This window comes from Rhynchophorus ferrugineus, unplaced genomic scaffold (genome assembly GCF_030347505.1).
Source record: "Rhynchophorus ferrugineus isolate W39M unplaced genomic scaffold, kcgeb_rfMv2 rfM4, whole genome shotgun sequence".
Taxonomy (NCBI): Eukaryota; Metazoa; Arthropoda; class Insecta; order Coleoptera; family Curculionidae; genus Rhynchophorus; species Rhynchophorus ferrugineus.
The window spans coordinates 56,574,183-56,590,033 of record NW_027472583.1 but is presented as its reverse complement, the minus strand read 5'-3'; the positions used below and the strand labels follow the sequence as shown (position 1 = coordinate 56,590,033).

At 34.1% G+C, this 15,851-nt stretch overlaps 1 protein-coding gene across 1 annotated transcript in view; it reads right to left on the bottom strand.

Moving 5' to 3' along the window:
- Positions 1-353: 353 nt before the first annotated feature.
- The window catches only part of LOC143196376 (uncharacterized), a 63,456-nt gene continuing 47,958 nt past the window's right edge, over positions 354-15,851 (bottom strand). Inside the window, exons 8-22 of the mRNA XM_076404039.1 lie at positions 15,300-15,588; positions 14,635-15,237; positions 12,267-12,566; positions 8,907-9,026; positions 8,759-8,842; positions 8,563-8,701; positions 5,817-6,049; positions 5,588-5,766; positions 5,438-5,537; positions 5,255-5,382; positions 4,897-5,037; positions 4,635-4,833; positions 2,420-2,662; positions 544-740; positions 354-468 (exon numbers count right to left, since the gene is read on the bottom strand). Coding sequence (XP_076260154.1) covers positions 454-468; positions 544-740; positions 2,420-2,662; positions 4,635-4,833; positions 4,897-5,037; positions 5,255-5,382; positions 5,438-5,537; positions 5,588-5,766; positions 5,817-6,049; positions 8,563-8,701; positions 8,759-8,842; positions 8,907-9,026; positions 12,267-12,566; positions 14,635-15,237; positions 15,300-15,588 — 2,970 coding nt within the window. The 3' untranslated portion in view covers positions 354-453. The remainder of the gene's footprint in view (positions 469-543; positions 741-2,419; positions 2,663-4,634; positions 4,834-4,896; positions 5,038-5,254; positions 5,383-5,437; positions 5,538-5,587; positions 5,767-5,816; positions 6,050-8,562; positions 8,702-8,758; positions 8,843-8,906; positions 9,027-12,266; positions 12,567-14,634; positions 15,238-15,299; positions 15,589-15,851) is intronic.

Here is a 15,851-nt window from a genome sequence, read left to right as displayed (position 1 = left end):
CGTTATTGGGCCGTTTGAAGGACGAAATCGTCAAAAACGGTCGCATTTGTGGAAAAAGAAAGTGCTGATTCACCAAGACTTCACCATGAATTAGGCTTCGAATTGCTTCATCATCCACCGTGTTCTCCAGATCTGCCCCCCAGCGACTATTTCCTGTTCTCAAATCTGAACGAACAATAACTCCGAGCGCCGATTATGGATTGATGATGAAAAATCTAGTCATACATCTTATAATAATGTAAAACCTTTCTTTATATATTTACAGGGTCAGTATATGAAAATACTTTATTAAAAAAATATAAAACAAACTATAAAATTATAATCGTGTATAATAATTAATAATTAATTAATAAGGGAGACTCGAATCCATGATTTCCGGCAAGTTCTTGATCGTTTTTTGGCGACCTCTTCGCCTTTCCGTATATTTGACTGATACGTTTCTCATTTTCACGTCTATTTCTCATTTTTCTAAACGAAGAACGTATACTTTATAACCTATTACTATGATAAATAGAGCATTATTTAAATGATTCTATACCTCACCGCTTCTGCCAGTCGTCCGTATTGCTGTGACGTGGAAGTGCTTATATCTTGGTCGTAGGAAACCTCATTGGTCTCTCTTTTGTCCTTCTTGATATCTTCTATGACCTCGTTGGCGTTGGCATTCGAATTGCTTAAACCTTCGACGATAACTTGGTTTTCCAAATTGTCCTCATTACCGCTATTTAACTCATTTATTTCTATTAAATATAGGGATTATTAATTTAACTGGCTAACATTTTGGGAATAGTTATGTTAATTTTCCGTTGCAATAACAATAGAGAGATTTTTTTTTTGCTCGAGGTTTATTATTGGTGAGGAATTAAATGTTAAACACACAACCTGAGGTTCACGATTAATAACATCTGGAAAAGGAAGCGAATTACTCGCAGCAATAACTATTACTATTTGTAACTCACTCAGGGCGTGAAACCACTAACTGGCCCATCGACAGTAATAAAGTGCCAGACCTACTGGACTTTTACCTTTCGAAAGGCATCTCATACAGATCAACATCAAATACAGTTTTGTTAACACTAGATGCGACAATTTGAATAAATAGAAATAGAATTAGTAATTAGACAAATTAAAATATTAAAAGATATAAGTTGCTTCGGAAAATATGTAAGTGAATTAAGCCCTAAAGCAGCCAAAGATTACTTGCTATGGAAAATAACTCGAAGATTTAAAAGTATTACGGTACCGACTATTAAAAACGATCAAAATGGATGGTTTCGACGCAACGATGAACAAGATAAATTATTCACAGATTATTTAGATAACGTATTCGTACGACGACGACTGACGTAGAATATAGAATAGATAGAAGTCCTGTTTATTAGCCCCATGTAGTTGTAAATCTGATTTCTCCAAAAGAAGTTACCACAGAAATTAACAACAACCTCAATCTTAAAAACTCGGCTGGAGTTCCACAAGGTAGCGTCTTAGGACCTGTCCTGTATCTGCTCTACACTGCTGGCATTCCAACAACAAAAGAAACACTTCTTAGAACCTTTGCTGACGACACAGTTATTATGGCAAAAGATATATCTCTGCCTAGGGCAATAGAAAAAGTGCAAGTGGCAGTCAACAAAATCTACAAATGGACGAAAGTTTGGAAAATTCAACTTAATAGCTCCAAATCTGTCCACGTTAATTTTGAATTAAGGCGAAATAATAAAAACTTAATTATATCACTCAATGGATGCCCGATTCCTCAAGCAGAATCAGCAAAATACCTTGGAATCCATCTTGACGATAGATTAAATTACAAGCATCACGTTAGACAAAAAGCAAAACACACACACATTTCAGCTGGAGTTCCACAAGGTAGCGTCTTAGGAGCTCTTCAGTATCTGCTCTACACTGCTGACATTCCAATAATAACAGAAACACTACTTGGAACCTTTGCTGACGATACAATTATTATGGCAAAAGTTATCTACAAATGGACAAAAGACTGGAAAATTGAAATTAATAGCTCAAAATCTGTGCACGTTAATTTTGCATTGCGGCATCATGTTAGACAAAAAGCAACACACATTAGAACCAAAATAAAACAACTATACTGGTTAGTCGGAAGATACTCTCAACTTGATCTAAAATCAAAGAGGTTAATCTATAATACAATCATTAAACCAATTTGGACCTATGGGGTGCAAATATAGAGTTGCAGTAACACATAAAACCAACTAGTATCAAACGCAGCTAAAACAAAGCCGTAAAGAATATATTTTTTTTGATAAAATTTGAGCCTACAACAAATTCCACCTAAACCAATAATTACAATTTCTTATATAATTTACCGTATATATACTGGCAAAAGAAACATAGGACATCCATTCTAATCAATCAAAGAAACACGGAAAGGAAAAAATACCTTTTTTAGTTTTGGTGTGTTCTTTTGGCGCAGGCGCCTGGCTGCTGACATTATGTCCGCTAGCATTATCAATCATGGCCAAGTGCGATTCGATGTACTCCTTGACGGGTTCGGCGCGTTCCTTGCAATTGTCCGGCAGGGCGTTGAATTTAGCCAGCAACTGCTTCATGACCGTCGCTTTGCTTGGTAGGCTCTCCGTTTCCCCGCTATGGAAGAGGTAGCTGCTTTGGTGTTCGTCCAGATCTGATTGATACGAAAGGGAAACATTATTTTTGGTAAAATTATTTTCTTGTTTCTTAATCTTGTATTGTAAGTTAATAAATGTTTGTATGATTGAGGAATATAACGGAACGCTGAAGATATATGAAGATTCAGAATTGCAAGTTCAAATTGAAGCCTTAAACTGGCTAATGATGGAGTTTTTTTCTTTATAAGAAACGTTCATCTTTAAATGAAAAGGAAGAAAAATGATTGCCCTGTCAATAAATTTTACAATAGATGGCGTTACTGTGTATATCACATCGGCTACATTTGTAAATAACTTCATGTTGAAGTCTCACTAACAGACTGTTTTTTTCAGTCCACTGAAAATGTCTGAAGTCGCATTTGCTTTATTATGCTGTTTAATTCAATTTGAATAAAAAGGCGGCAACGTTCATCGAATTCTATGTGAAGCTTATAGCAGTCATGCTCCATAGATTCCAATATGTGAATACTACATTTTAAGAGTTTGTTTTTAAAGGTGTCGATGTTTTAAAAGTAATAATTTTGACATTGAGGACAAAGGGCGTTTTTGGCAGCCCATAAAAGACGAGGATTTGAAGACATTACTCGATTACTCATGTAACACATAAGAAGAATACTCATAAATGTTGGTAGTAAGAGAATAAACTATTTCCATTCACTTGAAGAACATTGTAATGATCCAAAAAATATATTTTGTGTCATATGAATTGTAGCCAAGTGACATTAAAAGGAGTTTGGTCGTGTGTGAAATACTGCTCGGAAAATCGGAAAAGTTTTTGGCATGGTATTGTTACTAGTGTAGAAAAGTGGATCTATTATAAAGAACCAAAAGGAAAAAAATCATGGGGACCATCTGGTCATGCATTGACATTAACGCAAAGCCGAATATCCATGGCTCCAAGCTAATACTCTGCATTCGGAGGGATCATCTTGGTGTGACATACTATAATATGCTAAACTATGAATGGGGATTAATATCAACTACAATTGATACGACTGAGTTGACTACTATGAGAATGATTGAAATACGAGTAAGGGCACAGCTATTTCATTCTTCAGCAAGATATTGCTCGACCAAATGTTAGAAAACCGTTGGAAACATAGTTGGAAATATAAAATAGGAAGTGCGGTGAATCTATCGTTTTCTCCAGACTTTGCTCCTTCTGATTACTACCTGTTCTGACATACGAGACGTTACCTGTCCGAGAAGCGCTTCACTTGGTCGATTCGTCGATAGCCTTCTTCAAAACTAATCTATGGACTAATAATTAATAACTCGATATAAAATGAATCTGCATAAATAAAACATTCCTACCAACATCCTCCATGTTTTTAACTTTCTCCAAGACACTACCTGCTATGATTTTGAACAGAACGGGATAAGAAATATTTTAAACACAAAATAGACGGGAATAATTAAGCACAAAAAGATTAAAAATATTCAGTGATATCGATGTATTTTGTTGATATAGTTCTGTGATCAAAAAATAGTGATATTTTTAAGCTAAAATTCGAATACACTATATTCAAAGTTATTTTGTACCTACGTCATTTAAATTTGTGGCATCAAAATGTCGCGATGTTGCCGCATCAACTATGAGTTTTAGTTCAGTATGGCTTTGACATACAACAAAATTCTAATCTAAGTAAAATAATTGAATAATTAAGAACTTTTTATACTCAGTTTAATGTCTTTAAATAATATTATTGAGTGTCAAACATAGTCAGGCATACAAAGGATCTAAGTCAGGGAAATGGGGTGGTTACAGAGTGAAATTACTTGAGTTTTTGATGAAAAAGTAAAAAAATAATCTTGTGAGAGATGCATCATTGTTAAGAAAACTAGGGTTTGCTACAGTTTCGCTCGTTGAACATAATATATGATGAACAACACACAATCATTTAAAACTAACATATGGATTAATAATTTCTAAAGATAAAACTAATCTATATAAATAAACATTCCTACCAACATCCTCCATGTCTTTAACTTTGTCCAAGACGCTATCCATTTCGTTCCTGGTGATAATTTTTAAGTACGATTTTAAGTCAGGTGTTAGCTGTTGACAGGACGTGTGATATTTTAATTTCATCATTAAATTGGACATCTCATCTAAGATCATCTTCGTTTCCAAGGAATTGTTGTAGCCGGATAATTGTATGTTAGTCTAAGTAATAAGGAAAAACAAATAGATTGGACGGGATTTTCGTATTTAATTGAGGTGTCTCACATTATAACGTTTTACGTTCAAACCTTTTCGGATGCTTCCTTTGGCATTCGATAGACTCTGGGAAACGATATCTTTCGGCAAAGATCCGCCGATTATTTCGTTTAGATCGATGTAGTCCTCTTTGCTAATGTTTGTTCTTAGCTGCAGTGAAAACACCATTTACATTATCATGAAAATAAAGTAAAAACAAACTCTTATATGCATGAGAATCTTCCAAATCTACCGTACAAAATAGTAACACTGAAGGATTTCTACACTTTGTTATGTATGGATTACTGATCAGTGTTTTCAAATTTACAAAGCTTTGGTAATTTTTAAATAATTTCGAATTTCCAAAGAAAACGTTTTATATATTTACCAGTGTTACATCTTCTGATATAATGGGCAATATACTGGTCATAGTGACCGAGCTGTGGTTCAGATTTTCATCAGGACATGGTGTGAATTTCTCTTGACGAGCGCCGGGCTCGGCTGAACATTCTGTACCTGCAATTAACATTAATCTATTGTATACTGTAATTTAGAAAATGTTCTTGTTCACCTTCTGTTAGATCATCAGCATTTGTGGTAAAAATCAGTGGCGTTATCATGTTGTTGGTCTTGTTCTGAATTTGAGGGTTATTATTATCAACTGCTAAAAGCTGAAAAAATGATTTTTATACATTATTGACCTTGGTTTTTGTTGTCTTACTCCAGGTAATGTAGTATTCTCAAATAAATCAGACTCCGCGGTTTCCAGAATGTCCTTAGCGGCTGGTGGTAAAGTCGCTGTGTCCGCAGCATTACCATTGGGCTGTTCAAATTTTTGCCGGTTACCCATCGTTGACCCCTGGTCGGGATTACTTTCCGATTCGGGAATAGTTGCCGCTTCTGAATAACGCGTTTTTTATTATTTGGTTATTATTTAATTGTTTCCCGACCTTCTGCTAAATTAGAAACGCTGGATTCGGACACAGCCTCCTCCGTTTCCGTTTGTTTCTTGCCCTGCGTTGTCGTTTCTTCTTCTTCCCGTTTTACAAAATCTCCTCTCTTGGGTTTTATGAAATAGTCGTTCGATATAGGGAAACGGTCGTAGGTATTGTGGAAGTATCGCGGGTTTTCCATAGCTCGTTTTTCCATTACGTTACGGTATCTGTTTTCGTCTTGCAGGAATCTACAGGAAAAGGGTGATAAGATCAAATGTATTAGGCATTAGTTTTGAGGGATTTTCATAAATTTTACAAAACACTGTTGCTGTTATATTCAGTGTTAATTTTATTCGGTAATGAAGGATGGTACAATTGATAACAATCTCTTTGTTCTTGCCGAGGATTGTGAAGAAACTTGTGAGAATGAAAAGGACACAATTACAATAGATACATTTTATATTAACACTGAGTACTTGTACATGCTGAAATGGGACACAGTCATTTTGAAAAGCACTTGTAATGGAATTTTCACTAAACATTACATTTCTGATCAGTACCTGTTCCAAATGATGCCATATGATCTTTATCTGGATTTTTATGAAACTTCGAGGGATTATTGAAATTATTGGGTATTTGGGAAGCGTGACAATAATGACGAATATATATCCCAACTATAATAAGTGTTGGCCTAATGGTAATTATTTTATAGTATTTTCCTTAAAATTATCTTCAATAAGACTAATAGAAAATGAGAATGGTTCAATAATAAAAATATAAAGTATCGTATCATTCGAATTAAGTAACAACTAATATTTCAGGTTAACGCAATCGATTTGGTTCTAGTTTATTTCTTTTGATGAAGCATATTATGGTTGGATATGGAAATGATTTTGAATTCATTTTACTTAGATAAAAATGTCATTTATTTACTGAGATAATGGGGAAATGATATTGGAAGTCTTAATAAAATTTTGTTTGGAACCAGTGTTGGATATATAATATCACTAGCGACTCGCCCCGGCTTCGCACGGGTGCAATGCTGATACTAAATTAAATACACTACAGAAAAAATATGAACGTTGTATATAAAAACATAGCGGCCCGCTCCGACTTTGCACGGGCATAAAATATATATGCCTATGTCACTCAATGAAAACATGATTGAAATCGATCCAGTATTTTTGGTTCATTCATTACTGCCCTTGGCCTGCACGCATTAAATTTGGAGTAAAACAATTCCTCTTCCCCTATACTTGCTATGAAGATTTCCTGCTATCTTTGGAATATCTAAATTCATACAATTTTTATTACATTACACATTTTTAAACGCAAATTTTAAATTTGTAATATCTCCGAAAATATTTGTTTAATTTACATGCTGTAAGGAACCATATTGATCTATATTAATTGCACACTGTATTGAAGGTACTTAATTCGATAAGGATTAATGCCGTATTGCTTAAAATAGCTTCGTAAATAAGCCATTTTCTCACGTAAAAAGTAAACAATAAAAATGGTTAATGTGGGTTATCCCTAAAAGATAAACATATACCATCGCGGACTTTTTTGTAGACCTTTTTATGGTGTACAATACTGTAGTACATTAATTTGATCTAACTCGTAGGGTTAGGCAGCGTTTTTGCTAATTGCTAAATAAGCCTAAAAAAATAGGTTAATTTACGACAACACGTTAGAAACCTCTAAAATTAGCAATGTTGCCTTAGTATATTATGCATATATTATACATATAAACCTTCCTCTTGAATCACTCTATCTATTGAAAAAAACCGCATCAAAATCCGTTGCGTAGTTTTAAAGATTTAAGCGCACATAGGGATATAGGGACAGAAAAGGCGACTTTGTTTTATACTATGTAGTGATTATCAACAATATCAGTCTATAGCTGGCGCTTGGATTGAATGAACCAATTTGTTGCCGTTTGGTTCCGCAGGTTTTTGTATATTTATCACAAAATCTCGCCACAATCAGCCACAACCTCTTTGGTCTCGGACAATGTGGGCTTTCTATTATTTAGACCGTTTTCTATTATTTTGATCTATTTTTTTTTCGAAGCTGTTGGCTGTGTCTGTGAGGATTTTATTTACTTTTCATTGGGCAGACATCCAATCCGCATCTTTGGATTTGTTACTTAACTGGGCAGCGATTATCGCATCGTAGGAGAATGATATTCTACATGTAGAATTTGCCTTAGACATCACAATTAATTAATGTCCAAATCTCGGATGCATATCTAAGTACTACGAAAGTAAGCATTCGGAAAAGCGAATTTTAGTCTTTATTGTAATACTCCCTTGATTCCACCATCTTAAAGAAGTAAAAGCTTCTGCAGTTTAGCCCATTTGGCCTATCACATTAGCGGCAGATGTCTCTCTTCTCCTAGCAGACGATCAGTTGACATCAGGTGTCAGTACTTTAGTCTCGTCTTCATTAATTATCAAGTCATATGGTGCAGCAGTGTGAATTATATCGTGAAGAATACTGGAAGCTTCAACATCTGTGTCAGCAAATATAGCACTACCATCAGCCACCAGGCAGGCAAAAAATGGCATCTCCTTGGCTAGGATCTCACATAAATTGAAGAAGAAGTTTAACTAATTAATAACACACACACATATATATATATATATATATATATATATATATATATATATATATATATAATATTTGTAGAATAATGACATAATTTTTTTAAAAATATAATTTCTGCAAAAATCATAGGAAAAGAAAATGCACTAACCTGGGAAATCGTTGGAATTCTGGATTATATCTGAGGAAAATATCCTGTTTCTGTTGCGAGGATAATGGCCTGTCTATATATTTGTGCTTCAGCTTCTTGCGCTTTTGTGCCTTTTCATCTGCGTACTTAGAATGTTTGCCTATAACGAAAAAAAAAAATCTTAATATTACCAAAAATTGTGAAAAGCAACGCGTACTTTTATCATCTTTGTTTCTGTTTAACGTTTTGGCGAGCTTGATTTTATGTACAGCATTTCGATTTTCACGCTTGATGTACTGGTCTGTTTGTAATAGATAATAACTGTTAAATTTCGACTAAGAATAGATTTTACTAGTTAACGTTACCTTTAGGCTTTTTCTTGTAGGGACGTTTCTTTAGATGCGTGTTCTTACCACCGTGTACTCCAGTGATGGCTGAGGCTTTCGATTGTTCCTTTAAGTTGGCCGCTTGCTCATTCACGTTTTCTAAAACAAGCAAAATACTGTTTTGCAGTTTATCACTTTTTTTGTATTAATTATTTTATATTATATATTTAACAAAAATATGTTTTTGGCAATTGTTTGTAACCCTATATATAACGTTCAAATATATGTGACACTCACAATGAGGAGATTACTGTCATAGACTACCTATCCATCTAAATATCTACGGGATTGTTTTGCCCAATTTTGAACATAGATATATGTGATCAATGTTTTATATCCATAGTCTCTTCTTTTTTAAAATGCTTCTACATGACTTATGACTCGACAAAAATTAGGAAAGATAAGAGCTTTCCATATCAATTGTAGTAGAATAGTAGTAGACACTTACCACAACCAGAAAAATTGCTTACAGTAAATTATTGTTAAGCTTTATAACAATGAAATTAGGGCTGATGATAATTGAGGTGATAATTGAGAAAATATTATGCTGTCTCATACTATGAAATTCTGTTTCGTGGTATATTCTCAACTGTAACAAGTCAATTGAAAAGTCCCCGGCCTACCATACTAAAACACATTTATTTTTACACATTATATTAGTTTTCTTTATTCAACATAATTCCCTTCAAGGGTGATACACTGATTATAGCGACCCTCTAACTTTTCGATACAATTTTTGTAGTACGATTTGTCCTTTGCTTCAAAATAGGTCTCAATTTCGACGATCACCTCTTCATTCGACGAAAATTTCTTCCCAGTGAGCATTCTTTTGAGATCTGAGAACAAGAAATAGTCGCTGGGGGCTAGACACGGTGCATTGTCTTGGTGAAGCAGAACTTACTTTTTCTTCAAGTCCGACCGCTTTTCGGCGATTTCGTCCTTCAAACGGCCCAATAATGCTATGTAATAGTCGCTGTTGATGGTCCTTCCTTTTTAAAGGTAGTTAATGAAAATTACTCCATGCGTATCCCAAAATACAAAGGCCATAACCCTGCCACCCGACTATTGCGTTTTCCCATGATTTGGAGCGGGTTCATCGTGTGCAGTCCGCTCGGATGACTTTCGATTGGACTTCGCAGTGAAATGATGGAGCTATGTTTCATCCATTGTCACATATCGATACAGAAACTAGGATTTATTACGCTTGATCATCTTCAAACACTGCTCCGAAACATCAACTCGTCGTTTGGTCAAAAGTGAGCTCATGCTGAACCCACTTTGCATATAGCTTTCTCATACCCAAATATTTGTGAACGAGATCATGTACACGTTCAGTTGATATCTTTAGAATGTCTGCTATTTCATTAAATATCAATTTATGGTGATTCAGAATCATTTTGTGGATTTTTTAGCCTCGGTAACCATCTCTTTTAGGCGTCCATTGCGTTCGCCATCTACGGTGCTCATTTCACCACGTCTAAACTTAGCATACTATTCCTTGACGGCTGATTTTCCTAGGGCTTGGTCCGGAAACTAGGCATCAAGCCAATTTTTTGCTTTAACTGCTTTTCCCCCAAAAAGTAATATTTCATCAGCACGCCAGATTACTTTTTATCCATTTTTTTCACAATAATAAAATTTGCTTCACTCAAAATGTTACAATTCACAAACTAATGATCCGACAGCTGTTAAATTTATACACGCAACTTTTGAGGGTTAGTTCTAACCAAAAAACATATGGATTTAATTCTAGTAGCGCGATCTATGAGGCAGGCCGGGGTTTTTCAATTGAACTGTTACTAGAAATGATTTATAATATTTTTTATGATATAATATATTTTAATGGTAAATTCTATATGCATTCGATGCCTTTGATATATATGAAACAAACCTATGAGAGGCCAGGATATAGTACCATTTGATATTTCAGAATAATTGTACTCATCATCATTATCTTGATCGATAGTTCTGTTAATTTTACGTCTTTTAGTCGATTTATCGAACACAGCATCTTCTTCATCCGAATAATCGTCCTCTGACTTCATCTTCTTACGAATACCTACAGAGATTTTGCCTAAATAATGGTAACTTAAATTACGTTTAAATTTTTGTCCACTTTCAACTCTTTGAAGATAAACAATTTTTGTGGTATTTGCTAATTTTTCTTCGTATATCTACTTTAAATTAATATACGTTTGATTAATATTAATTTTACTCTATCTTTCTTTAAATAACAATAATGATAACCAAAAATGACGGTGGTTTTTAAAAATTATATTGTATATGATTAAAATAATCGATTGTTTACAGTATGTATGGTTGCATATTATTAACATTTCGTAGTAGATATATTGGTTCTTATTTCTGGTTTTTTAAAATGAAATTATCATGTTGGAATATAAATATCTAGTGTTTGCAAAAAAACGTTTATTTTGCAGAATTGCAGCAGGGTTGCATAGTAATAATATATTTAATTACAATATCAGACTCTTATTGTAATGCACAAGACCTACATTAGTTTATATATAGAATTAATTATGTTCTAAGAAATCTTAAAAATAACTTAAAAATGGCTGAATTGTTATAATTTCTCTTTATATTATCAATCAATATCTCTGTCTACATAATATAATAGTTTTTGATTTAGTATTATTGAACAAATCATGGAATGTTCAATATTGGACATTTGTTGTTCTTTGACTGCTACTGAACCATTTTTTGAAACGTATGGTGGTGCTATTTCGTCGTATGCCAATTGTTGGTTTTGGTTTCAATTACTTAAGGGGCGATTTCGATATCGATGACACGGAAGGGCCTGGACGACTAAAAATGTTCGAAGACAATGAATTGGAAAACTTATTGGATGAAAACCCAGCTCAAAGTCTCAAAGAACTTTCGGACAGTTTAGTAGTTCTAGACTTTTGCATGCCATGAGAAAGAGCCAAAAGGATGGAATACGGTTACCACACGAATTTACTGATGATATCATTTTATTGCCTGTGATATAAAAATGAAGCGTTCTTTATGGCGTATTGTGACTAGCGATGAAAAATGCATCTACTAATATCGTCTTTTTGACACGGTAATGTCAATCTTCGAACTATTTCAATCTTTTATAAATAACTTTCCAATGTAGTTCAATAAAAAAATTATTATTGTAGAGACCTTCTTTCGCAGTACACATTTCTAGTTATAAAGGTCGGAAAACCGTAAAAATAGATGTCAAAAATGGAATAGAACCTAATTAAGGCCCAATGTGTTGGTAAATTTTAAAATTGCTGTTAATAATTATTATCGAATTATCGTCTATCTAATAATTATTATATCATATTTTCTTACCTACTGTATTCTCCAATTGATGAGTGTCCTTATCATAGTGTCCGTGTATCTCGCTATCATCGATCATTTTGGGATTGTATTGATAGTCCAAAGAATTCAGGCTGCGCTTGTTAAAATGAACTTGTGAAGGATCAAAATAGTGGAACATATATTCGGGTATAGGTACATCTCTGTTGTTCCGTAACTTGGAACCTTTTGCTTGGATTTGTTCGTTTTCCGCTTTATCTTCTTCGAATAAGTCGTCGCTTTCCTTGACAGGATCATTATCGTACTCGTTCCTTTCATTATCACGCGTTAGTTCTAAAAATATAGCATAAAACGATAATTTATTAAGGTTCTTGCATATATTTTGATCAGTGAGAAGTGAGAAAGGATTACATTTTAGACACTTATAGCTTTTGTTATTTTATTTGATGAAATCTGTTACCGAAGCTCATCGTACACTTTCAGCGTGACTTCAATCAATACTCAATATCAATACAATAAAGAACGACCTGCAGGATCATCAAAAGACGAGAATGAATCGGAGGCAATGAACTTCAAGACTTATCGGAAGAAAATCCATCTCAAATTTTCAGAAAAGTTTCAGACAGCTTAGCAGTTGATCAATCAACACTTTTCGTGAAGTGTGATGCATCTAATGCGATGGAGAAAATATAAAAGGAGGGAAAATGGTTACCGCCCGAATTTAGTGAAAATGTCATTTCGAATTGCCATGCAAAAAGAAAAGTTTTTGGTATATTATAGCTGGCGATAAAACGTGCGTTTACTACGACAATCTTCAGAGCAAGAAGAAAATAAAATTTTGGTGCACAGGAAGGTGCCATCAGCTAATTTCAAATGAGGTTCTTACTGTACATGTCTACTAACGTCACCTAAACAAGTTGAGTGACATATTGTTGCTAGAAGGATCAACAATATTGATCGACAGAGGCAAAGCCATCTACAGGATGACAACGCTTATTCACATGTTGTCACTCGCACTCACCAGACATAGCGCCGTCTGATATCCGTTCGTCAGATTGATGTAGCATTCGTAGGGCTAGCATACAGGTTTTAAATGTTGAAGAAATGGGATCGATGATTTGATGGCTATCAAACCAATATATAGTCTATCCAAATTAACATTGAACGTCATCAAGATGTAAATTCGTTTTAGAATCAGATAATAGTTTTCTTCTCTATTTTATTCTAGTTAAAAAGACGTCCTTTCATACACTGTTGGATAATATAGAATTTAAATGGTGTAAAGATAACATACGAAGAGGTCTAATGGAACTTGTGTAAATGGACATTTTTAAATTTAAAATCATGCAATAAAATCAAGGATTATTTGAATTTGTATATTTAGTTGGGACATGAATATTTCAGAATTGGACCAATATACCCAATGGTCACTTATGGCAAGATGATAATAAAAATAATGTTAAGGCAACAAAAGTCGATGGAAACAGATAAACGTTGGAATCTCAATTGATTTAAGTTTTATTAGTCACAACATTTATTAATAATACGTTGGAGATGTATTGTTGTTCATGTTGGAAATGGGAATGGTCAATAACACCTTCGGTTTGGATGAACTCGATCGTACACATTTAAGAAAAAATTGACAATTGGTGGATTTGTAAAAACATGATAAATAGTTTGGAAATTAATAGCTTAGTTATTCACTTGAATGAAATTAATTAGCGAAAAGTTCCGAATATGATTCTATGGTGACAATTTCCAAGACAGCGTGATGAGGGATGGAATGTAGGAAATTTTATTGTGGAGTATGAAAGATTTATGTGAACACATATGTGTGTAATTGTTCAGGATATACATGAGCATTTGGTTAAAATGTTTGAGGAGAGGAAGAATACTAACGGTCTTGCAGATATGGCAAATGAATTAGGGAGAATGCAGTTATTCTGTTGCTAGTTTTATCTAGAAGGATGTATAAGGTAGTAACAAAGCTAACTAAGGAGGAATACGGTTATATCAAAAAAACTTTACAAGGAAACATTGTACCGGAGGAAACAATAACTAAGTTTAAAGAGTAATAACACAAACTATTATAACTATATAATTAATTGTAGTTTTAAGTCCATATCAAAGCCAAAATGAACTAAAATTCAGAGTTTGATGTGGCAACATTGCCACGTTTAGACGTTATCAATTCAGATGACGTCAGTTCACTATTCTATTGAATGGACTACAGTTCCTTTGATAAGGGACAAAGGAAAATAATAAAGATTATTTTGATTAATATATGTTGTACCAATTTATCTCAATAAAAGCCTTTTTAACGTGGAAAATAATCGAAATAATGCGATCAGCTAACATTAATTGTTATGAAATTTGTGATGTGATGATTTGTGATAAGTACCTTTTGAATCTGCGATTATGTTTTCCTTAAGATGGTTATCAAAATCTACTAAGTAGGGATCGTAATCATAATTAGCTGATTTAAGTTGTCTTTGATTGAATGATGGAATGAAATCGAACGTCTCTTCGGGATTATCAGAGTCGTCATAAAACGAGTTCATATACTGACTATCAGCATATGGTTTTTTTCTCTGATGCTGTCTCGTGTGCTTCCGTTTATATTTAGGTAATGCTGGTAAATGTTTCTTATATCTCGCGCCACGCTTTTCTTCATTGTAAGGCAGAAGCAGGAACTCTTTCTTCGGATGTGGTTTCTTATGTTTTTTCTTTTTCGATTTTTTGTTCTCTTTCTTCGATGACCTTTTCTCGGTTTCCGGTTTCTCCCCCGTCTTGTGTTCGTGCTTTTTACAGTTCTCCTTCTCCTCTTCCTTTGCCTCTTGCTGTTCCAGTTCCTTCTCCTCCTCCTTCGCCTCCTGTCTTTCTTCCTCCTTTTCTTCCTCGATCGCTTCCTGGCGTTCAAGTTCCTTTTCCTCTTCTTTCGCTTCTTGCTGTTCTACCTCCTTTATTTCCTCTTTGATTTCTTCTTTAAGTTCATTTTTATCACCTAAAAAGTGTTCAATACATTTTGTGAATCTTATTGTTAATCTAAATTTATCATTTACATACATTCTTCTTGGCTTGGCGTTTCTTCCTGATTTCCGTCAGCTTCTTCTTCCTGAATAGCCTTCTCCAGCAATATTTCTTCCTCTCTCTCCTCCGGACTGATTTCGTTGATTTCTTCGTTGGGCGGACAGGGTTTTTTAGTTATGGGAACGATGTAAATATCTTTGGTGGCTTCTTCCACGATGTGAAATCGATCGTTTGGCTTCAAATGAAATTCGTCGCCGTTCGCTTGTTCCAAGTTTTTTATAGCGCTATTATCCTGCAATTCGTCAATGAATGTAGTTGTTAGACCCTGTAAAATTTCGTTTATTTTAAGATATTGTTCTAGAATTTTCTGAGATTGCTGTTTTCAGGATTCTGTTAATATATTTTATAATATGTTTTTAACGTTCTAACACTTGAAGACACAACAAGATAATATGAACACCTGACATATATAGTCTATTCAAAGTTTTTTTAGTATTGCGTCGTGGATATTTGTGACGTCGAAACATTACAATGTTGCCGCACCAACTCTCTGTTTTAATTCAGTTTGGCTTTAACATACAAGAAAAT